The sequence below is a fragment of the Oncorhynchus tshawytscha genome, linkage group LG02 (genome assembly GCF_018296145.1).
Source record: "Oncorhynchus tshawytscha isolate Ot180627B linkage group LG02, Otsh_v2.0, whole genome shotgun sequence".
NCBI lineage: Eukaryota > Metazoa > Chordata > Actinopteri > Salmoniformes > Salmonidae > Oncorhynchus > Oncorhynchus tshawytscha.
The window spans coordinates 11,727,330-11,752,034 of record NC_056430.1 but is presented as its reverse complement, the minus strand read 5'-3'; the positions used below and the strand labels follow the sequence as shown (position 1 = coordinate 11,752,034).

At 45.8% G+C, this 24,705-nt stretch overlaps 1 protein-coding gene across 1 annotated transcript in view; it reads left to right on the top strand.

The window, feature by feature from the left end:
* LOC112235708 (kinesin-like protein KIF21B) overlaps window positions 1-24,705 on the top strand; it is a 167,160-nt gene that overhangs the window by 126,904 nt on the left and 15,551 nt on the right. The window contains 8 exon segments of the mRNA XM_042330259.1: window positions 3,496-3,570; window positions 3,966-4,073; window positions 20,532-20,668; window positions 21,197-21,377; window positions 21,823-21,839; window positions 21,842-21,986; window positions 23,561-23,678; window positions 23,933-24,103. Coding sequence (XP_042186193.1) covers window positions 3,496-3,570; window positions 3,966-4,073; window positions 20,532-20,668; window positions 21,197-21,377; window positions 21,823-21,839; window positions 21,842-21,986; window positions 23,561-23,678; window positions 23,933-24,103 — 952 coding nt within the window.

The window sequence follows — 24,705 nt, the reverse complement described above, 5'->3', positions numbered from 1 at the left end:
TAGACTGTGATTTTGCTGTGGTCTGATAGGGGTGTCAGTGGGCTGACTGTGAACGCTCTGAGAGACTCTGGGTTGAGGTCAGTGATAAAGTAGTCTACAGTACTACTACCAAGAGATGAGCTATAGGTGTACCAACCATAGGAGTCCCCTCGAAGCCTACCATTGACTATGTACATACCCAGCGTGCGACAGAGCTGCAGGAGTTGTGACCCGTTTTTGTTGGTTATGTTGTCATAGTTGTGCCTAGGGGGGCATATGTGGGAGGGAATGCTGTCACCTCCAGGCAGGTGTTTGTCCCCCTGTGTGCTGAGGGTGTCAGGTTCTTGTCCGGTTCTGGCATTTAGGTCACCACAGACTAGTACTAGTACATGTCCCTGGGCCTGGAAATGATTGATTTCCCCCCTCCAGGGTGGAGAAGCTGTCTTCATTAAAATATGGGGATTCTAGTGGGGGGATATAGGTAGCACACAGGAGGACATTTTTCTCTGTTAGGATAATTTCCTTTTGAATTTCTAGCAAAATGTAGAATGTTCCTGTTTTGATTCATTTAATGGAGTGAGATAGGTCTGCTCTATACCAAATTAGAATACCCCCTGAGTCCCTTCCCTGTTTCACACCTGGTAGTTTGGTGGATGAGACTACCAGCTCTCTGTAACCTAGAGGGCAACCAGTGGGTCTGTCTCCTCTGTACCAGGTTTCTTGCAGGATGACAATGTCTGTATTACCGATTTCTTTGGTGAAGTCCGGGCTTCTGCTCTTCAGGCCAAAGGCAGATGACCTCAGGCCTTGGATATTCCATGATATAGTGAATGCTTTTTGTTCCATAGAGTGTCCAATGTTGTTGGTCGTGGTTTGGCCTCAGGCCAGTAAGTGTGAGCAGAGCCTGCTGAGCATCTGGTACATGCCATTGGCTTGGGCGAGTGTGAGAGTGGGGGTTGGGACTGTTTGCCCACTCACTACCTGGGCGTATGTGTGGCTTCCATGTTGAGGCCCTCTTTGCGGGGGTGGGGTGCATGGGGTGGGCAGGAGTGGCATAGGTCTGATCTGAGGGGGCCTAAATGGGGTGTGGGCATGGTTGACGTGGGGGGTGTTGATTGGTTGGGGTGGGGGTGTGGATGTGTCTGGGTGTGCGGTGGTCTGGATGTAATTCCTCTTGGCGTGGGTCCTCTATGTGTAGGTCCAGGGGGTCCGGCAGGTCTGGAAGGGTGTCTCGCTGGTCTGGGTGGGGTGTCTATTGACCTGTTGCTCCTGTGTGAAGTGTTGGGGATACGTTTGAGAGCGATGTCCTTTAAAGTTCGGGCAAACGTGGGCACTGCTGCCTTGTAGAGGTGGACCTGGTCATAGAGGTTGTTCAAGTCCAGGGTGGAGTGGTGGGCCAGGAAAATGTTTGGTTTTGAGGCACAGTCATGGGAAATACTTGCGTTTACCCGCTATATTGTGGCAGGGTGGAAGTCTTTTCGTGGTAGCAGGGTGGAGATAACCACTTGTGCGTTGGGGAAAGTAGAAGAAGCCTTTTCAATCACTCCCTTCAGTGCTGTGGCCACTCTTTCTTGCTGTGCTCTCAGGTCGTTTGTGCCTGTGTGTATTATTATGTGGCTGGGTGAGCCTAGTTTGGCCTCAGACAGAAGGTCTAGGGCGCGCTGGGTGTTTGGACACCAGAGTTTAGACACACTGTGTTTGGGAAAAAGTTTTTTTTCTTCTATATATTTCCCATTTGAGTCCATAAGTAGTACAATCTGTGTCTTGTGTTTGTCCTCAGTGGGTTGTCAGAAGGGCTAGCAGGCAGGCTGACAGGGGGGGTGCTCAGAGGGGGTGAGAGCCGCTGGGCTTGGGGTTCTTCATTTGTCTGTTCTGCTGTGATGTCGACTCTATGGTCAGGGTCTGGTGTGGACTGTTCTGCTGTGGTGTCGAGACTTTTGTTGGGTGCTGAGGTGGGCTGTTCTGCTGGCTTCTCTGTGGGGGTGGCCACCTCTCTAGTGGGTTGTTCTCTGTCGCACGCCGTCCCCCTCAACCTCTCCTCCATCCCCCTCACCCTCTCCTCCATTCCCGTCAACCTCTCCTCCACCAGCAGTATGACACTCTCTGTAGTGTGTGGGCTCTGTAGTGTGTGTTTGTGTTTGTGAACAGAGCCCCAGGACCAGCTTGCTTAGGGGACTCTTCTCCAGGTTCATCTCTCTGTAGGTGATGGCTTTGTTATGGAAGGTTTGTGAATCGCTTCCTTTTAGGTGGTTGTAGAATTTAACAGCTCTTTTCTGGATTTTGATAATTAGTGGGTATCGGCCTAATTCTGCTCTGCATGCATTATTTGGTGTTCTACGTTGTACACGGAGGATATTTTTGCAGAATTCTGCGTGCAGAGTCTCAATTTGGTGTTTGTCCCATTTTGTGAAGTCTTGGTTGGTGAGCGGACCCCAGACCTCACAACCATAAAGGGCAATGGGCTCAATGACTGATTCAAGTATTTTTTGCCAAATCCTAATTGGTATGTTGAAATTTATGTTTCTTTTGATGGCATAGAATGCCCTTCTTGCCTTGTCTCTCAGATCGTTCACAGCTTTGTGGAAGTTACCTGTGGTGCTGATGTTTAGGCCAAGGTATGTATAGTTTTTTGTGTGCTCTAGGGCAACAGTGTCTAGATGGAATTTGTATTTGTGGTCCTGGTGACTGGACCTTTTTTGGAACACCATTATTTTGGTCTTACTGAGATTTACTGTCAGGGCCCAGGTCTGACAGAATCTGTGCATAAGATCTAGGTGCTGCTGTAGGCCCTCCTTGGTTGGTGACAGAAGCACCAGATCATCAGCAAACAGCAGACATTTGACTTCGGATTCTAGCAGGGGGAGGCCGGGTGCTGCAGACTCTTCTAGTGCCCGCGCTAATTCGTTGATATATATGTTGAAGAGGGTGGGGCTTAAGCTGCATCCCTGTCTAACCCCACGACCCTGTGTGAAGAAATGTGTGTGTTTTTTGCCAATTTTAACCGCACACTTGTTGTTTGTGTACATGGATTTTATAATGTCGTATGTTTTACCCCCAACACCACTTTCCATCAGTTTGTATAGCAGACCCTCATGCCAGATTGAGTCGAAGGCTTTTTTGAAATCAACAAAGCATGAGAAGACTTTGCCTTTGTTTTGGTTTGTTTGGTTGTCTTTCTCTCTCTCTCTGTCTCTCTCACTCTCACTCTCTCTCTCTCTCTGTCTCTCTCTCCGTCTCTCTGTCTCGTTCACTCTCTCTCTCTCTCTCTCTCTATCTCTCTCTCTCTCTCTCTCTCTCTCTCTCTCTCACACTCTCTCTCACACTCTCTGTCTCTCTCTCTCTCTGTCTCTCTCTCTCTCTCTCTCTCTCTCTCTCACTCACTCACTCACTCACTCACTCACTCGCTCGCTCTCAATTCAATTTCAATTTAATGGGCGTTATCGAGATGGGAAACATGTTAACATTGCCAAAGCAAGTGAAGTAGATACTAAACAGCAGTAATAACCTCTCTCTCAGTCCCAGACAGTCTCACAGTGATGACACCTCCCCTCTAACAAGGAGGAAGTCTTATCACCGAGGCCAGGCTTCCAGGTAGCTAACTGTCTTCCCACTAATCACTAATGCCTTGTTTTGTTCAATCTCCACATTCCCTTTACCTTGTCTTCCTGCTTTGTGTTGTTCCTGTTTAATGAACTATGTGAAATGTACGTCAAATAAATATGACTTGACTTCAATCAATCCATTAATCAATAAATGAATCAATCCATTAATCAATTAATCAATCCATTCATCAATTAATCAATCCATTAATCAATCAATTAATCAATCCATTAATCAACTAATCAATCTTTGAATATGAGACAGAAACTTAACTCCCGAAAAGTCAGCTGTTCTCATAATATCCCGCATCTCTCCACACCACCCCCCCTCCACCTCTCCCCTCCCCATCCTCCCCTCAACCGCTCTCCCCTATCACTCTCTCTCAGAAATGCTGATGGGTTCACTCCCCCTCCTCCCCCTCTTAGAACCCGGAACGACCGCAATGTCTTCTCAAGGCTCACCAGCAACCAGAGTCAGGGCTCCGCACTGGACAAGTAAGTACACACACACACACACACACACACACACACACACAGACAGACAGACAGACAGACAGACAGACAGACAGACAGACAGACAGACAGACAGACACTGTAACCTTGAAAAACCTTCAAAACTCTTTGTTTTCCCAGCCAATCATCTTCCTCATCTGATCAATCTGATCTTTACTTCCCGTCTGGTTCTTTCATTGTTCTCCTCCCGAGTTGTCCTGTGGTTCTTTCATTGTTCTCCTGCTGAGTTGTTCTATGGTTCTTTCATCATTCTCCTCCTGAGTTGTCCTGTGGTTCTTTCATTGTTCTCCTGAGTTGTTCTATGGTTCTTTCATTGTTCTCCTGAGTTGTTCTATGGTTATTTCATTGTTCTCCTCCTGAGTTGTTCTATGGTTCTTTCATTGTTCTCCTCCTGAGTTGTCCTGTGGTTCTTTCATCATTCTCCTGCTGAGTTGTTCTATGGTTCTTTCATTGTTCTCCTCCTGAGTTGTTCTATGGTTCTTTCATCGTTCTCCTGCTGAGTTGTTCTATGGTTCTTTCATCGTTCTCCTGCTGAGTTGTTCTATGGTTCTTTCATTGTTCTCTTCCTGAGTTGTCCTGTGGTTCTTTCATTGTTCTCCTCCTGAGTTGTCCTGTGGTTCTTTCATTGTTCTCCTCCTGAGTTGTCCTGTGGTTCTTTCATTGTTCTCCTCCTGAGTTGTCCTGTGGTTCTTTCATTGTTCTCCTCCTGAGTTGTCCTGTGGTTCTTTCATTGTTCTCCTGAGTTGTTCTATTGTTGTATGGATTGAGATTAAGATCAGGGTCTCATTTCCCTGGAATTGACAGCCATTCACATCCATCCTAGGATGGACAGTCTAGCTGCAGGTTTCTAGGTGATATTCTCTAATAGAGGTCCTGCTGCCAGACAGATAGACGTGAACAATCTGGCTCTGATCTTAATGGAACTTATTAATAATGGAAAATATACTTTCAGCTAATAGAAGATATTTTAAAATCAGTTCAGCTGATGAACAGGAAGTCCCTGTGTCCTCTTGTGTTTATTTCTCTACGTAAAATCATTGTGTCCTCTTGTGTTTATTTCTCTACGAACAGGAAGTCCCTGTGTCCTCTTGTGTTCATTCCTCTTCTTAAACACTCAGAACAGGAAGTCCCTGTGTCCTCTTGTGTTCATTCCTCTTCTTAAACACTCAGAACAGGAAGTCCCTGTGTCCTCTTGTGTTCATTTCCTCTTCTTAAACACTCAGAACAGGAAGTCCCTGTGTCCTCTTGTGTTTATTTCATTCCCTCCTCTTCTCTAAAACACTCAGAACAGGAAGTCCCTGTGTCCTCTTGTGTTTATTTCTCTTCGTAAACACTCAGAACAGGAAGTCCCTGTGTCCTCTTGTGTTCATTCCTCTTCTTAAACACTCAGAACAGGAAGTCCCTGTGTCCTCTTGTGTTCAGAACAGGAAGTCCTGTGTCCTCTTGTGTTTATTTCTTCTTAAACACTCAGAACAGGAAGTCCCTGTGTCCTCTTGTGTTTATTTCTCTACGTAAACACTCAGAACAGGAAGTCCCTGTGTCCTCTTGTGTTTATTTCTCTACGTAAACACTCAGAACAGGAAGTCCCTGTGTCCTCTTGTGTTTATTTCTCTACGTAAACACTCAGAACAGGAAGTCCCTGTGTCCTCTTGTGTTTATTTCTCTACGTAAACACTCAGAACAGGAAGTCCCTGTGTCCTCTTGTGTTTATTTCTCTACGTAAACACTCAGAACAGGAAGTCCCTGTGTCCTCTTGTGTTTATTTCTCTACGTAAACACTCAGAACAGGAAGTCCCTGTGTCCTCTTGTGTTTATTTCTCTACGTAAACACTCAAATTTCTCACTCAGAACAGGAAGTCCCTGTGTCCTCTTGTGTTTATTTCTCTACGTAAACACTCAGAACAGGAAGTCCCTGTGTCCTCTTGTGTTTATTTCTCTACGTAAACACTCAGAACAGGAAGTCCCTGTGTCCTCTTGTGTTTATTTCTCTGTGTCCTCTTGTGTTTATTTCTCTACGTAAACACTCAGAACAGGAAGTCCCTGTGTCCTCTTGTGTTTATTTCTCTACGTAAACACTCAGAACAGGAAGTCCCTGTGTCCTCTTGTGTTTATTTCTCTATTTCCTCTTGTGTTTATTTCTCGTAAACACTCAGAACAGGAAGTCCCTGTGTCCTCTTGTGTTTATTTCTCTACGTAAACACTCAGAACAGGAAGTCCCTGTGTCCTCTTGTGTTTATTTCTCTTCGTAAACACTCAGAACAGGAAGTCCCTGTGTCCTCTTGTGTTTATTTCTCTACGTAAACACTCAGAACAGGAAGTCCCTGTGTCCTCTTGTGTTCATTCCTCTTCTTAAACACTCAGAACAGGAAGTCCCTGTGTCCTCTTGTGTTTATTTCTCTACGTAAACACTCAGAACAGGAAGTCCCTGTGTCCTCTTGTGTTTATTTCTCTACGTAAACACTCAGAACAGGAAGTCCCTGTGTCCTCTTGTGTTTATTTCTCTACGTAAACACTCAGAACAGGAAGTCCCTGTGTCCTCTTGTGTTTATTTCTCTACGTAAACACTCAGAACAGGAAGTCCCTGTGTCCTCTTGTGTTCATTCTCTTCTTAAACACTCAGAACAGGAAGTCCCTGTGTCCTCTTGTGTTCATTCCTCTTCTTAAACACTCAGAACAGGAAGTCCCTGTGTCCTCTTGTGTTCATTCCTCTTCTTAAACACTCAGAACAGGAAGTCCCTGTGTCCTCTTGTGTTTATTTCTCTACGTAAACACTCAGAACAGGAAGTCCCTGTGTCCTCTTGTGTTTATTTCTCTACGTAAACACTCAGAACAGGAAGTCCCTGTGTCCTCTTGTGTTTATTTCTCTACGTAAACACTCAGAACAGGAAGTCCCTGTGTCCTCTTGTGTTCATTCCTCTTCTTAAACACTCAGAACAGGAAGTCCCTGTGTCCTCTTGTGTTCATTCCTCTTCTTAAACACTCAGAACAGGAAGTCCCTGTGTCCTCTTGTGTTTATTTCTCTACGTAAACACTCAGAACAGGAAGTCCCTGTGTCCTCTTGTGTTTATTTCTCTACGTAAACACTCAGAACAGGAAGTCCCTGTGTCCTCTTGTGTTTATTTCTCTACGTAAACACTCAGAACAGGAAGTCCCTGTGTCCTCTTGTGTTTATTTCTCTTCTTAAACACTCAGAACAGGAAGTCCCTGTGTCCTCTTGTGTTTATTTCTCTACGTAAACACTCAGAACAGGAAGTCCCTGTGTCCTCTTGTGTTCATTCCTCTTCTTAAACACTCAGAACAGGAAGTCCCTGTGTCCTCTTGTGTTTATTTCTCTACGTAAACACTCAGAACAGGAAGTCCCTGTGTCCTCTTGTGTTTATTTCTCTACGTAAACACTCAGAACAGGAAGTCCCTGTGTCCTCTTGTGTTTATTTCTCTACGTAAACACTCAGAACAGGAAGTCCCTGTGTCCTCTTGTGTTTATTTCTCTACGTAAACACTCAGAACAGGAAGTCCCTGTGTCCTCTTGTGTTCATTCCTCTTCTTAAACACTCAGAACAGGAAGTCCCTGTGTCCTCTTGTGTTCATTCCTCTTCTTAAACACTCAGAACAGGAAGTCCCTGTGTCCTCTTGTGTTCATTCCTCTTCTTAAACACTCAGAACAGGAAGTCCCTGTGTCCTCTTGTGTTTATTTCATTCCAGGAAGTCCCTGTGTCCTCTTGTGTTTAAAACACTCAGAACAGGAAGTCCCTGTGTCCTCTTGTGTTCATTTCTCTTCTTAAACACTCAGAACAGGAAGTCCCTGTGTCCTCTTGTGTTCATTCCTCTTCTTAAACACTCAGAACAGGAAGTCCCTGTGTCCTCTTGTGTTCATTCCTCTTCTTAAACACTCAGAACAGGAAGTCCCTGTGTCCTCTTGTGTTCATTCCTCTTCTTAAAAGATTCTAGTTCTCAGCTCTGGAAATGGCAGCAGTTAATTGTCAGCCTCTCTAAATGGTCTGTAGTTTCTAATCCTTATTAATCCTGATTGGCTGTGGCCTTTTTTTTGACTCCTGATTGGTGTAGGAAGTGGTGGTTAGGAAGTGTGTGTGTGTGTGTGTGTGTGTGTGTGTGTGTGTGTGTGTGTGTGTGTGTGTGTGTGTGTGTGTGTGTGTGTGTGTGTGTGTGTGTGTGTGTGTGTGTGTGTGTGTGTGTGTGTACTAGGCTAGGGATGCCTGATCTTGCCTCTGGATTCTCATTATGTAAAGGTAGGTAATTGAGCTCAGAGGAACTGGCTTCCTCTTTGGGGATGGTGTCATTGGCAGCCATTGAGTTGAGGATGGTGGCTGGGTTAGTGGAATATATAGTTTTGGGGGGGTATTTCAGAAATGTGTTTCATTACATGTTAATTGTTATATGGGTTTATCTTATGAGGTTTAATGACAGGTCTTTTTTATATATACGTTATGTCGTTTTACATGGTTTTCACATCAACATTGTTTTTGGAACACGTTTACATCCATCTGTGAGCTTTGAATCAATCCATGTTACTGTTTCTCTGTGTGTGTGTGTGTCTGTCTTCACTTTGCTTTGGTGCATTCTCAGTTCAAAGTCTTGGGCTCTAGCCTTCATCATAAGAATACATTTTATCAAAGTGTTTTACACGTTTCATATTTCTTTGTCTTGAACAAACTGGAAAGAAAATGTTTTCTGGGACTTTTCCAGTTTGAGAAACTGACACTGAAAAGAAGACTCAGACTGCTGCTCTGCGCAAACATACACTCCTGTCCTCCCCCCTCAAACATACACTCCTGGAGGGGGGAGGACAGGAGTGTATGTTTGAGGGGGGAGGACAGGAGTATATGTTGGAGGGGGGAGGACAGAGGGGGGAGGACAGGAGTGTATGTTGGAGGGGGAGGACAGGAGTGTATGTTTGAGGGGGAGGACAGGAGTGTATGTTGGAGGGGTATGTTGGAGGACAGGAGTGTATGTTGGAGGGGGACAGAGGGGAGGACAGGAGTGTATGTTGGAGGGGAAGGACAGAGGGGGGGAGGACAGGAGTGTATGTTTGAGGGGGGACAGAGGACAGGAGTGTATGTTGGAGGGGGGTAGGGAGGGGAGGAGAGTCCTCCCCCTCTGTCCTCCCCTCCAACATACTCTCCTGTCCTCCCCCTCAAACATACACTCCTGTCCTCCTGTCCTCCCCCTCCAACATACACTCCTGTCCTCCCCCTCCAACATACACTCCTGTCCTCCCCTCCAACATACACTCCTGTCCTCCCCCCTCCAACATACACTCCTGTCCTCCCCCTCCAACATACACTCCTGTCCTCCCCCTCCAACATACACTCCTGTCCTCCCCCTCTCCAACATACACTCCTGTCCTCCCCCTCCAACATACACTCCTGTCCTCCCCCTCCAACATACACTCCTGTCCTCCCCCTCCAACATACACTCCTGTCCTCCCCCTCCAACATACACTCCTGTCCTCCCCCTCCAACATACACTCCTGTCCTCCCCCTCCAACATACACTCCTGTCCTCCCCCTCCAACATACACTCCTGTCCTCCCCCCAACTGTCCTCCCCCCTCCAACATACACTTCTGTCCTCCCCCTCCAACATACACTTCTGTCCTCCCCCTCTGTCCTCCCCCTCCAACATACACTCCTGTCCTCCCCCTCCAACATACACTCCTGTCCTCCCCCTCCAACATACACTCCTGTCCTCCCCCTCCATCATACACTCCTGTCCTCCCCCTCTCCACCCCTCCAACATACACTTCTGTCCTCCCCCTCCAACATACACTTCTGTCCTCCCCCTCCAACATATACTTCTGTCCTCCCCCTCTGTCCAACATACACTTCTGTCCTCCCCCTCCAACATACACTCCTGTCCTCCCCCTCTGTCCTCCCCCTCCAACATACACTTCTGTCCTCCCCCTCCAACATATACTCCTGTCCTCCCCCTCTGTCCTCCCCCTCCAACATACACTTCTGTCCTCCCCCTCCAACATACACTTCTGTCCTCCCCCTCCAACATACACTTCTGTCCTCCCCCAACATACACTTCTGTCCCCCCCCTCCAACATATACTCCTGTCCTCCCCCTCTGTCCTCCCCCTCAACATACACTCCTGTCCTCCCCCTCTGTCCTCCCCCTCAAACATACACTCCTGTCCTCCCCCTCAAACATACACTCCTGTCCTCCACCAGTTGACAAGCTAAAAATCTGTTGTTCTGCCCCTGAGCAAGGGAGTTAACCCACTGTTCCCCGGGTGCCGGGGATTAAGGCAGCCCCCCGCACCTCTGATTCAGAGGGGTTGGGTTAAATGTGGAAGAAACATTTCAGCTGAACAACTGACTAGGTATCCCCCTTTTCCTTTCCTACCTCCCAAAACAACAACATCCCTATGGGCTTGGTACAAAACATCCAGAACATTTACAGTAGCAGTTTCTACAAAAACAGCTCAAGATTCCCAGGGAAAAGTAACAACAGGTTCTGAATACTAGATATTTAGCCAGAGCCAAATATTGTCTGGTTTCATATGCACATTACACCCATAAGTCAGTATACTGGGCATTAATAAACATGCTCCCATCAACCTCATACGGTATTAAAAAGCAGATACTATGACAGAATTTATAGAGGTGATATTGTTCCGCTGTCTTCTAACAGCTTTGCTCCCTACAGAAATCTGAATTTACAACTGGCATTACAATGACTGCTGAGCAATCAAATATTTATAGGATGTGCCAAATGGCATCCTATTCCCTTAATTAACAGTGCCACACTTTTCACACACTTGCCAGTGTTTTCCCTACTTACAACTCAGGGTATAGGCGGTACACCGGAGCAGATCTTTCCCACAGAGACAGTTAACTAAGAGTGGGTGGGTTCTCCTGTGGTGTCCAGTCTGATTGACAACCCTGTCCTCCAATGAACTGCTTTCTCCCTGCTGATAACCCAAATCCCTCTCCCTGCCCTTCCTCTTCCTTTACTTCCTGGTTCCTGGGAAACCCCACCCCCAATCCCAGTAAGCCTCCCTCTTTAAGAGTACTTCTGTTTTATCCCTTACTGTACTGTAGGTATTCCTTCCTTTAACCCAGAGCCAAACCCCTAAACTTGATGGATAACCGTACCTCCCCTAATCTTAAACCTGACCCGGTCATTGGCTAGTCTGAGTGGCAGATGTTGTTTCTGCTGTCTTGTCACAGGCTGGAACAAACTGTCACACAGGCTAGCCATCCCCTATTCCCTATCCCTGAACCTAAACCTAACCCTACCAGTATAACCCTTTCTCCTCTAGCCATAGCGCTCAATATGCTCCTAACTTCCTCTCTTCTCCTCTCCTCTCCTCTCCTAACCCTGCTTCTCTTCTCTCCTCTCCTCCCCTAACCGTGCTTCTCTCCTCTTCTAACCCTGCTTCTCTTCTCTCCTAACCCTGCTCCTCTCTTCTTCTCTCCTAACCCTGCTCCTCTCTTCTTCTCTCCTAACCCTGCTCCTGTCTTCTTCTCTCCTAACCCTGCTTCTCTCCTCTCCTCTCCTCTCCTAACCCTGCTCCTGTCTTCTTCTCTCCTAACCCTGCTCCTCTCTTCTTCTCTCCTAACCCTGCTTCTCTCCTCTCCTAACCCTGATCCTTTCCTCTCCTAACCCTGATCCTCTCTTCCCCTCTCCTACCCCTGCCTCTCTCCTCTCCCAACTCTGCTCCTCTCCTCTCCTCTCCTAACCATGCTCCTCTCCTAACTCTGCTCCTCTCGTCTCCTAACCCTGCTCCTCTCTTCTACTCTCCTAACCCTGCTCCTCCCTTCTCCTCTCCTAACCCTGCTCCTCCCTTCTCCTCTCCCAACCCTGCTCTCTCTTCTCCTCTCCTAACCCTGCTCCTCTCTTCTCTCTCCTAACCCTGCTCCTCCCTTCTCTCTCCTAACCCTGCTCCTCTCTTCTCCTCTCCTAACCCTGCTCCTCTCTTCTCCTCTCCTAACCCTGCTCCTCTCTTCTTCTCTCCTAACCCTGCTTCCTCCTCTCTACTCTCCTAACCCTGATCCTTTCCTCTCCTAACCCTGATCCTCTCTTCCCCTCTCCTAACCCTGCCTCCTCTCTCCCAACTCTGCTCCTCTCCTCTCCTAACCATGCTCCTCTCTTCTGCTCTCTCTAACCCTGCTCCTCTCTTCTACTCTCCTAACCCTGCTCCTCCTTCTCCTCTCCCAACCCTGCTCCTCCCTTCTCCTCTCCCAACCCTGCTCCTCTCTTCTCCTCTCCTAACCCTGCTCCTCTCTTCTACTCTCCTAACCCTGCTCCTCCCTTCTCCTCTCCTAACCCTGCTCCTCTCTTCTCCTCTCCTAACCCTGCTCCTCTCTTCTCCTCTCCTAACCCTGCTCCTCTCTTCTACTCTCCTAACCCTGCTCCTCTCTTCTACTCTCCTAACCCTGCTCCTCTCTTCTACTCTCTTAACCCTGATACTCTCTTCTCCTCTCCTAACCCTGCTCCTTTCCTCTCCTCTCCTAACCTTGCTCCTCTCTTCTCCTCTCCTAACCCTGCTCCTCTCTTCTAACCCTGCTCCTCTCCTGTTCTGATACTCCTTATCCTCTCCTAACCCTGCTCCTTTCCTCTCTCTCCTAACCTTGCTCCTGCTCCTCTCCTCTCCTAACCCTGCCCCTCTCTCTCTCCTAACCATGCTCCTCTCCTAACCCTGCTCCTCTCCTAACCCTGCTCCTCTCCTAACCCTGCTCCTCCTCTCCTAACCCTGCTCCTCTCCTAACCCTGCTCCTCTCCTAACCCTGCTCCTCTCTGCTCCTCTCCTAACCCTGCTCCTCTCCTAACCCTGCTCCTCTCCTAACCCTGCTCCTCTCCTCTTCTGCTCCTGCTCCTCCCTGCTCCTCTCCTGTTCTGCTCCTCTCCCAACCCTAACCCTGCTCCTCTCCTCTTCCTGCTCCTCTCCTAACCCTGCTCCTCTCCTAACCCTGCTCCTCTCCTGTTCTGCTCCTCTTTCTCCCTGCTCCTCTCTTCCTAACCCTGCTCCTCCCTGATACTCTCTTCTCCTCTAACCCTGCTCCTTTCCTTTCCTCCTCTCCTGTTTTCCTCTCCTAACCCTCCCTAACACTGCTCCTCTCCTAACCCTGCTCCTCTCCTCTTCTGCTCCTCTCCTAACCCTGCTCCTCTCCTGTTCTGCTCCTCTCCTAACCCTGCTCCTCTCTTCTGCTCCTCTCCTAACCCTGCCTCCTCTCTCCTAACCCTGCTCCTCTCTCTTCTGCTCCTCTCCTAACCCTGCTCCTCTCCTAACCCTGCTCCTCTCCTGTTCTGCTCCTCTCCTAACCCTGCTCCTCTCTAGCCCTGCTCCTCTCCTAACCCTGCTCCTCTCCTAGCCCTGCTCCTCTCCTGTTCTGCTCCTCTCCTAACCCTGCTCCTCTCCTAACCCTGCTCCTCTCCTCTTTTTCTGCTCCTCTCCTAACCCTGCTCCTCTCCTCTTCTGCTCCTCTCCTAACCCTGCTCCTCTCCTGTTCTGTCTTCTCCTAACCCTGCTCCTCTCCTCTGAGGTTCTCAGGTAGAGATATCTATCTGTCCTCTCCAACCCTGCTCCTCTCTTGTTCTGCTCCTCTCCTAACCCTGATTGGCCTCCTCTTCTGCTGGCCTCTCCTCCCTGCTCCTCTCCTGGCTGGGCAGACCCTGTCAACCCTGTGGAGCATGATTTAACCCAGCTCCTCCTATTCTGTCCCCCCCTGCCCTCTCCTCCTGCTCCTCTCCACCAGTGTGGTGTTCTGCTCCTGTCCCTCCCCTCTCTCTGCTCATCTGAACCCTGCTCCTCTCCTAACCCTGCTTTCTGTCTGGAAGCTTTGGGCCCTGCTCCTCTCCTAACCCTGAATCCTCTCCTAAGGCTCCTCTCCTGTTCTGATTCACCCTGCTCCTCTCCTAACCCTGACTTCCTGGATAGCATAAATATAAAGTATTGACTTCTGCACCTCTCCTAACCCTGCTCCTCTGGTTCTGCTCCTCTCAACCCTTGTGACTCCCTCTTCTAGACAATAAACCCTGCACCTCTGCCTGGACATATCAATCAATCATATAACCCTGCTTAGAACCCTGTTTTTCTGCGCCTTAACCCTGCTTTTGAAATTGCTCCTCTCCTAACCCTGCTCCTAAAACCCTGAACCCTGTACCAACATGAATTTTTTCCTGTTCTGCTCCTCTCCTAACCCTTTTCCTAACCCTGCTCCTCTCCTCTTCTGCTCCTCTCCTAACCCAGCTCCTCTCCTATTCTGCTCCTCTCCTAACCCTGCTCCTCTCCTGTTCTGTCTTCAGGTCAGATGACAGCGACTCCTCTCACTCTGAGGTTCTCAGGTAGAGATATCTATCTGTCCCTGCAATTCTGTCTCTCCTCTTGCCTGATTGGCCAGTCACTCGGCTGGCCCCTCCTCCTTTCCCGGGCTGGGCAGAGTCAATGTGGAGCATGATTTAGCCTCATTGGTCCCCCCTCACCCTCCTCCAATCCCCTTCCACCAGTGTGGTGTGCAGTGTCCCTCCCCCCTACTCATGGCATCTGAACTAATCTTTCTGTCTGGAGAGCTTTGGGTGAGGTATTCAATGAATTCAAGCTAAGGCTACTGTGAGATTCACAAATGACTTAGTGGATAGCATAAATATAAAGTATTGACAGCACACACATAGGCATTGGTAATGCTCACAAGCATTGTGACTCCCTTTCCTAGACAATAAAGAATCACATTTCTGCCTGGACATATCAATCAATCATATAACCCTATTAGAAGGTTTTAAATTAGACATTTTGAAATTGCCCTAAAACAGAAGGCTGTACCAACATGAATTTTTTTAATTTTTTTATTCCACCTTTATTTAACCAGGTAGGCTAGTTGAGAACAAGTTCTCATTTGCAACTGCGACCTGGCCAAGATAAAGCATAGCAGTGTGAGCAGACAACACAGAGTTACACATGGAATAAACAATTAACAAGTCAATAACACAGTAGAAAACAAAGGGGGAGTCTATATACAATGTGTGCAAAAGGCATGAGGAGGTAGGCGAATAATTACAATTTTGCAGATTAACACTGGAGTGATAAATGTGTGAGTGATAAATGATCAGATGGTCATGTACAGGTAGAGATATTGGTGTGCAAAAGAGCAGAAAAGTAAAATAGTAAATAATAATTAAAAACTATTTTGGTAGTGTTCTATTGGATATGTTAAGTGATTATTTGTTACCCGGCTGCCCTGAGCAGCACAGCTATTTCAACCTGTATGTCTCCAAACAGTAATAGGACAAGTAGATAGAGAGGGAGAGAGAAAGAAACAGGCATGTGGTTATCTAGAGCAACACAAACCCTCTCTAGGCCTTACGAAGCTGAATGTACGGTAGCTGCCAACTCTCTCTCTCGCTCTCTCCTCTCTGTCTGTCACTCTCTCTCTCTCTGTCTCTCTCTCTCCTCTCTGTCTGTCTGTCTCTCTCCTCTCTCTGTCTGTCTCTCTCCCCTCTCTCTGTTTGTCTCTCTCCCCTCTCTCTGTCTGTCTCTCTCCTCTCTCTGTTTCTCTCTCCCCTCTCTCTGAATGTCTCTCTCCCCTTTCTCTGTCTGTCTCTCTCCTCTGTTTGTCTCTCTCCCCTTTCTCTGTCTGTCTCTCTCCTCTCTCTGTCTGTCTCTCTCCCCTCTCTCTGTCTGTCTCTCTCCTCTCTCTGTTTCTCTCTCCCCTCTCTCTGAATGTCTCTCTCCCCTTTCTCTGTCTGTCTCTCTCCTCTCTCTGTCTGTCTCTCTCCCCTCTCTCTCTGTCTGTCTCTCTCCTCTCTCTGTCTGTCTCTCTCCTCTCTCTGTCTGTCTCTCTCCCCTTTCTCTGTTTCTCTCTCCCCTCTCTCTGTTTGTCTCTCTCTTTCTCTGTCTGTCTCTCTCCTCTCTCTGTCTGTCTTCTCCCCTCTCTCTGTCTGTCTCTCTCCTCTCTCTGTTTCTCTCTCCCCTCTCTCTGAATGTCTCTCTCCCCTTTCTCTGTCTGTCTCTCTCCTCTCTCTGTCTGTCTCTCTCCCCTCTCTCTGTCTGTCTCTCTCTGTCTAATCTAATAGACATAGAGGTGCAGCCGTATATCTGTTGTTTGCGTCCTATTTATACTGTATTATTATAGACAACTGTATTATTATAGATAACTGTTATAGATAACTGTATTATTATAGATAACTGTATTATTATAGATAACTGTTATAGATAACTGTATTATTATAGATAACTGTTATAGATAACTGTATTATTATAGATAACTGTATTATTATAGACAACTGTATTATTATAGATAACTGTTATAGATAACTGTATTATTATAGATAACTGTGTTATTATAGACATCTGTATTATTATAGACAACTGTTATAGATAACTGTATTATTATACACAACTGTTATAGATAACTGTATTATTATAGATAACTGTATTATTATAGATAACTGTATTATTATAGATAACTGTTATAGATAACTGTATTATTATAGATAACTGTATTATTATAGATAACTGTTATAGATAACTGTATTATTATAGACAACTGTATTATTATAGATAACTGTATTTTAGATAACTGTATTATTATAGATAACTGTTATAGATAACTGTATTATTATAGATAACTGTATTATTATAGATAACTGTTATAGATAACTGTATTATTATAGATAACTGTTATAGATAACTGTATTATTATAGATAACTGTTATAGATAACTGTATTATTATAGATAACTGTTATAGATAACTGTATTATTATAGATAACTGTTATAGATAACTGTATTATTATAGATAACTGTATTATTATAGATAACTGTATTTTTATAGATAACTGTATTTTTATAGAGAACTGTTATAGATAACTGTATTATTATAGATAACTGTATTATTATAGATAACTGTTATAGATAACTGTATTATTATAGATAACTGTTATAGATAACTGTATTATTATAGATAACTGTTATAGATAACTGTATTATTATAGATAACTGTATTATTATAGATAACTGTTATAGATAACTGTATTATTATAGACAACTGTATTATTATAGATAACTGTATTATTATAGATAACTGTTATAGATAACTGTATTATTATAGATAACTGTATTATTATAGATAACTGTTATAGATAACTGTATTATTATAGATAACTGTATTATTATAGATAACTGTTATAGATAACTGTATTATTATAGACAACTGTATTATTATAGATAACTGTTATAGACAACTGTATTATTATAGATAACTGTATTATTATAGATAACTGTATTTTAGATAACTGTATTATTATAGATAACTGTTATAGATAACTGTATTATTATAGATAACTGTTATAGACAACTGTATTATTATAGATAACTGTATTATTATAGATAACTGTATTTTAGATAACTGTATTATTATAGATAACTGTTATAGATAACTGTATTATTATAGATAACTGTGTTATTATAGACATCTGTATTATTATAGACAACTGTTATAGATAACTGTATTATTATAGATAACTGTTATAGATAACTGTATTATTATAGATAACTGTTATAGATAACTGTATTATTATAGATAACTGTATTATTATAGATAACTGTTATAGATAACTGTATTATTATAGATAACTGTTATAGATAACTGTATTATTATAGATAACTGTATTATTATAGATAACTGTATTATTATAGACATCTGTATTATTATAGACATCTGTATTATTATAGATAACTGTTATAGACAACTGTATTATTATAGATAACTGTTATAGATAACTGTATTATTATAGATAACTGTTATAGACAACTGTATTATTATAGATAACTGTATTATTATAGATAACTGTATTATTATAGATAACTGTATTATTATAGATAACTGTATTATTATAGATAACTGTATTATAGGTATCTGTATGATTTAACACTGTATTATTATAGAAAGGTATATAGGGTAGCCTGGTGGTGGCAGGGTAGCCTGGTGGTGGCAGGGTAGCCTGGTGGTGGCAGGGTAGCCTGGTGGTTATAGGGTAGCCTGGTGGTGGCAGGGTAGCCTGGTGGTGGCAGGGTTAGCCTAGTGGTGGCAGGGTAGCCTGGTGGTGGCAGGTAGCCTGGTGGTGGCAGGGTAGCCTTAGTGGTGGCAGGGTAGCCTGGTGGTGGCAGGGTAGCCTGGTGGTGGCAGGGTAGCCTGGTGGTGGCAGGGTAGCCTGGTGGTGGCAGGGTAGCCTGGTGGTGGCAGGGTAGCCTGGTGGTGGCAGGGTAGCCTGGTGGTGGCAGGGTAGCCTGGTGGTGGCAGGGTAGCCTGGTGGTGGCAGGGTAGCCTGGTGGTGGCAGGGTAGCCTGGTGGTGGCAGGGTAGCCTGGTGGTGGCAGGGTAGCCTGGTGGTGGCAGGGTAGCCTGGTGGTGGCAGGGTAGCCTGGTGGTGGCAGGGTAGCCTGGTGGTGGCAGGGTAGCCTGGTGGTGGCAGGGTAGCCTGGTGGTGGCAGGGTAGCCTGGTGGTGGCAGGGTAGCCTGGTGGTTAGAGTGTTGGACTAGTAACCAGAAGGTTGCAAGTTCAAATCCCCGAGCTGACAAGGTACAAATCTGTCGTTCTGCCCCTGAACATGCAGTTAACTCACTGTTCCTAGGCTGTCATTGAAAATAAGAATTGGTTCTTAACTGACTTGCCTAGTTAAATAAAGGTAATAAAAATAAAATTAGGTAGGTATCTAATTTACAAATAAAATATATATATATATTTTCTTTAGGAATGTAGTGAAATAAAAGTAAAAGTTGTCAAAAATATCAATATTACAGTAATGTACAGATACCCCAAAAACTACTTAAGTAGTACTTTAAAGTACTTTTACTGTAATACTTTATAGAGTACTTCAGTAGTACTTTAGAGTACTTTTACTGAAGTACTTTCCACCACTGCTCCCAGCAATAAGATGAATTCAGAAGACACCCCTCCCTTCCACACCCTCTTATCCATAAACCACATGTGCCCAATTCCAAACCGACAGGGAATATTTGGAATTAGGCCGATATACTAGCCCTGTCACACCTTACCTCCATCCTGTGTGACCAGACAAAGGCATGGTTCCAATCCAACCACTCATTCAGTCCTTTTGGATTAGAACTGGGCCCTAGGCCACAGACAAAGGAGATGGGGAGGGGGTTTGGAACTGGGCCCTAGGCCACAGACAGAGGAGATGGGGAGGGGGTTTGGAACTGGGCCCTAGGCCACAGAACGAGGGGGTGAGATGTGACAGTCCCCCCCCACACACACACTCACTCACCCATCTGTCCCAGAAGCCTCTGCTTCGAACCAAACTCTGAACTGAGATTGGCTCAGGAGGGGCGAGGGCCACAAATAAGCTCACTCTTGATTGCTGGAGATGCTGCATGTAGATATGATGTCACAGGATGTTGTGGTGTTGTTGTTGTGTTTGCGTTGGCTGCTGCCGGCTGTTGTTGAGTTGTGCTTCTTATCTTCGATGCAGTGAACCCCCGCTGTTCTCCATCATCATTTGAATGAAACTGCACCGTGTTCCTATATAACTGGTATTCTTTTTGATTTGTGTTGTTACTGCTTTAGCTGACATGCATGCAGCTTCTCTTTTCCTGTTGTTCTGCGTGTGTGGCTGAGGCTGCTCTGGCAGTCATGACCTGCTGTTCACCTGCTTTTAAAGCACCAAGCATGTCACTACATAGAGAGGGAGGGGAAGTGATATGTGACTCGGGGAAGAGGACAAGTGTGTGTGTGTGTGTCTGGGGAAGGGGGGGGGGTCCAGGGAGACTCATCTGTCCCAGTTTTGTCTTTAATGACTGGTCCCTATTCCCCACACACAAAGGAGGAAGGGAAGGAGCAAAAGAGGGAGAGGAGAGGTTCGTTATTTCTGTGGAGTAGAGATGGCTGCTTCCACTGCCAGCCAGGAGATGGATGGTTTTAGGTCAGGCTCTCTAATTGGGCTTCCAAAAAAAGAGAGGGATGGAGAGGAAGGGATGGAGAGAGAGAAGGAGAGGAATGGATGGAGAGAGAGAGAGAAGGAGAGGACGGGATGGATGGAGAGAGAGAAGGAGAGGAAGGGATGGAGAGAGAGAAGGAGAGGAATGGATGGAGAGAGAGAACGAGAGGAAGGGATGGAGAGAAGGAGAGGAAGGGATGAGAGAGAAGGAGAGGAATGGATGGAGAGAGAGAAGGAGAGGAAGGGATGGAGAGAGAGAAGGAGAGGAAGGAAGTGAGAAGTTACATGTCTTTATCCCCAGCAAGGGGCATGGTAGAGCTGTGCTCTTTAACCTATTGTGTTGTAGTGTGTCGTGTGTGTTTTTAGATGTTTTGTATCTGTGTGGGTTCAGTGGTCTGTGTGTGTATTGTGTTCTAGTGTGTGTGTATTGTATTCTTTGTGTGTTTTTAGATGTTTTGTATCTGTGTGGGGTCATTGGTCTGTTTGTTGTGTGTGTGTGTGTTTAACAGTGTGTCTCCAACAGGGGTGTAATCAGTCCCACGGGGGGTGTGAAGGGAGGGCGGACTGCGCCCCTCCAGTGTTCTGCCGTGGCAGAGGGACACTCTAAACCTGTCCTCTGTGTGGACGCTACAGATGAACTGCTCTTTACGGGATCTAAGGGTACGTCAACGTTGCCACGACAACACCAACGCTGTCCTCCCAGCTGGGGTCAGGAGTTTCTTGCCATGAAAACCTCTGGGACGTACTGTACTTTTTAAAGAGGACATTTGTTGTTCATCATACAAACAAATAATAGATATCAGAGGAGGCTGGTGGAAGGAGCAATAGGAAGACTGGTGGAAGAAGATATAGGAGGACAGGCTCATTGTAATGGCTGGATTGGATTGACAGAATGGAGTCAAACATGTGGTTTCCATGCATTTGATTTATTCCATACCATTCCATTGACTCCATTCCAGCCATTACACTGAGCCTGTCCTCCTATATCTTCTTCCACCAGCCTCCTCTGATATCTATTATTTGTCCTCCGATCCATGTACATATAAAAACAGACATTGAATCACAAATCTTTTTTTTTTTTGCCCAATCAATTCATTATCAAGACCTTAATTAGGCTGAAATAAAAACAGGTTCGAAGTTTTAGGTTTGTGTTTTTTTGATCCGTCTCGCCTGGTCTCTCCTCATCAGACCAGACGTGTAAGATGTGGAACCTGGTGACGGGACAGGAGATCGTCACGTTGAAAGGCCATCCCAACAATGTGGTGTCAGTAAAATACTGTTCCTCCTCCTGCCTCGTCTTCTCAGTCTCCACCTCATACATCAAGGTCTGGGACATACGAGACTCCGCCAAGTGTGTCCGCACCCTCACGTGAGTGGCTCTCTGTCTCTCTCCACCAATCACAGCTCACCACGCTAACCCACCAATCAGTCTGTCTCTGTTATAGCCTAATGGAAATGTTGACTGTTAGGAAGGGAGATTATTCAGACAGCTAGACAGGATGTTTTAATGGTAACTTGATATTATTCAGACAGGATGTTTTGATGGTAACATGATATTTTATTTTATTTTTATTTTACCTTTATTTAACTAGGCAAGTCAGTTAAGAACACATTCTTATTTTCAATGACGGCCTAGGAACAGTGGGTTAACTGCCTGTTCAGGGGCAGAACGACAAATTTGTACCTTGTCAGCTCGGGGGTTTACTAGTCCAACGCTCTAACCACTAGGCTACCCTACCAAAGCAACATACAACAAAGTCAATAATGAGCTCGATCTTGATCTCAATGCCCCCCCCACCCCTCTCTCTCTCCAGGTCTTCAGGCCAGGTGATATCGGGGATGCGTGTGCTGGCACCACCACCCGTACCATCACGGTGGCACAGGGTGAATACCAGATGAATCAGATCGCCCTCAACCCCTCTGGCTCTGTCCTCTATGCTGCCGCTGGCAACACTGTACGCACCTGGGACCTCACCAGGTAACAAACACACAGACACACACACATACATACAGACAACACCGTACGCACCTGGGACCTCACCAGGTAACAAACACACAGACACACACACACATACATACAGACAACACCGTACGCACCTGGGACCTCACCAGGTAACAAACACACAGACACACACACACACATACATACAGACAACACCGTACGCACCTGGGACCTCACCAGGTAACAAACACACAGACACACACACACACACATACATACAGACAACACCGTACGCACCTGGGACCTCACCAGGTAACAAACACACAGACACACACACACATACAGACAACACCGTACGCACCTGGGACCTCACCAGGTAACAAACACACAGACACACACACACACACACACACATACAGACAGACAGCACCGTACGCACCTGGGACCTCACCAGGTAACAAACACATAGACACACACACACACACACATACAGACAGACAACACCGTACGCACCTGGGACCTCACCAGGTAACAAACACACAGACACACACACATACAGACACACATTCAGACACACACACACACACACACATACAGACACACATTCAGACAGACACACACACACATACAGACACACATGCAGACACACACACACACACATACACAGACACACACACATACAGACAGACAACACCGTACACACCTGGGACCTCACCAGGTAACAAACACACATTCAGGCACACACACACAACATACACAGACACACACACATACAGACACACACACACACACACACACACACACACACACACACACATACAGACACACACACATGCAGGCACACACACACACACACACATACAGACAGACACATACAGACAGACACACACACATACAGACACACACATACAGACACACACACATACACACACACACACATACAGACACACACACATACAGACACACACACATACAGACACACACTCATACACAGACACACACACATACACAGATACACACACATAGACAGACACACACACATACACAGACACACACACATACAGGCACACACACAGACACATACAGACACACACACATACAGGCACGCACACACACACCTACAGACACACCCACATACAGACACACACACACATACAGACACATACAGACACACACACATACAGACACATACACACATTCAGGCACACACACACATACAGACAAACACACACACACACACACAAATGCACACACACATATACAGACACACACACACATACAGACACACACACACATACAGACACACACACACATACAGACACACATACAGACACATACTTGCATTCTCTTTTGCTCTCTCTGTCTTTCTGTCTGCCTCTCTCTCTCTGTCTACCTCTCTCTCTCTCTCTATCTCTCTCTCTCTCTCTCTCTGTCTACCTCTCTCTCTCTGTCTACCTCTCTCTCTCTGTCTCTCTCTCTGTCTACCTCTTGTTCTCTCTGTCTCTCTGTCTCTCTCTCTCTGTCTACCTCTCGTTCTCTCTGTCTCTCTCTCTCTCTCTCTCAGAATTAGGCGTAATAATGTCTCTCTCTCACCATGTCCCCCCCACTAGGATGACGGCGTTAGGCAAGCTGACAGGGCACATAGGTTCAGTGATGTGTCTGACTGTATGTCAGTCTGTACAGGGCAGAGACCAGGTGGTCACCGGCTCCAAGGACCACTACGTCAAGGTACTACATACTGGGACAGAATCATGTTGATGTCGCACAGCGTTTACAATGTACTTCCCATTCTCATATGAGATAGATTGTTATTGTACCTTAGATAAAAATGTCTGCTCCATCAATCAAGAAACTAGTGTTGAGCAAGAGTGATTCCATCTGTCAGAATACAGTCATGTACAGTATATACCCCTATTAGTGACAATTTCTCTGCTAGTTGTTTCCTCATGTTTCTGACTGCTGTCCTCCTCTCTTCTTGGTAGGTGTTTGATGTGGCAGAGGGCATGCTGGGTAATGTAGGCCCATCCCATAACTTTGAGCCTCCTCACTACGACGGGATCGAGTGTCTGGCCATCCAGGGAGACGTGTTGTTCAGCGCGTCACGAGACAACGGCATCAAGAAGTGGGACCTGGAGCAACAAGAACTCACACAGGTAGAGAGAGAGAGAGTGAGAGTGAGAGCGAGAGAGAGAGAGAGAGAGAGAGAGAGAGAGTCTGTCTGTCACCAGTACCTCTGTGATCCTTTATAGAGAACCTTTAATGTCTAATAATCTTAGTCCTGTCTAATACACATAGTAAACTCCTGTAGAAATGATATCTTTACTCACATTAGATTGTCTATGGGTAGAAGGTTGTGGACAGAAACCCAGTCATCATATCATACTTCTGTGTCTGGGTGTTTCAGTGCTGCTATGTGAGTCACAGGTTTGTTGTTGTTGTCAGATTAGTATCATAGCATGTTGAATGGTGTCCCGTGTGGCTCAGTTGGTACAGCATGGTGCCTGCAACACCAGTGTGGTGGGTTTGATTCCCACAGGAGACCAGGAAAAAGTACAAACATGGATCCACTCCTTACTGTAAGTTGCTCTGGATAAGAGTGAATGTCATATCATATCCAGGCGGTTTATATATCAAGTCAACAACCAGTTGGAAAATTCTATTATCTTCCTAACAGATTATTGTAACGTCTGTGTGTTTCCATGTTCCTGATAAAAGTCCTGTGAATGGTCTAAGGCAATGCATCGCAGTGCTTGAG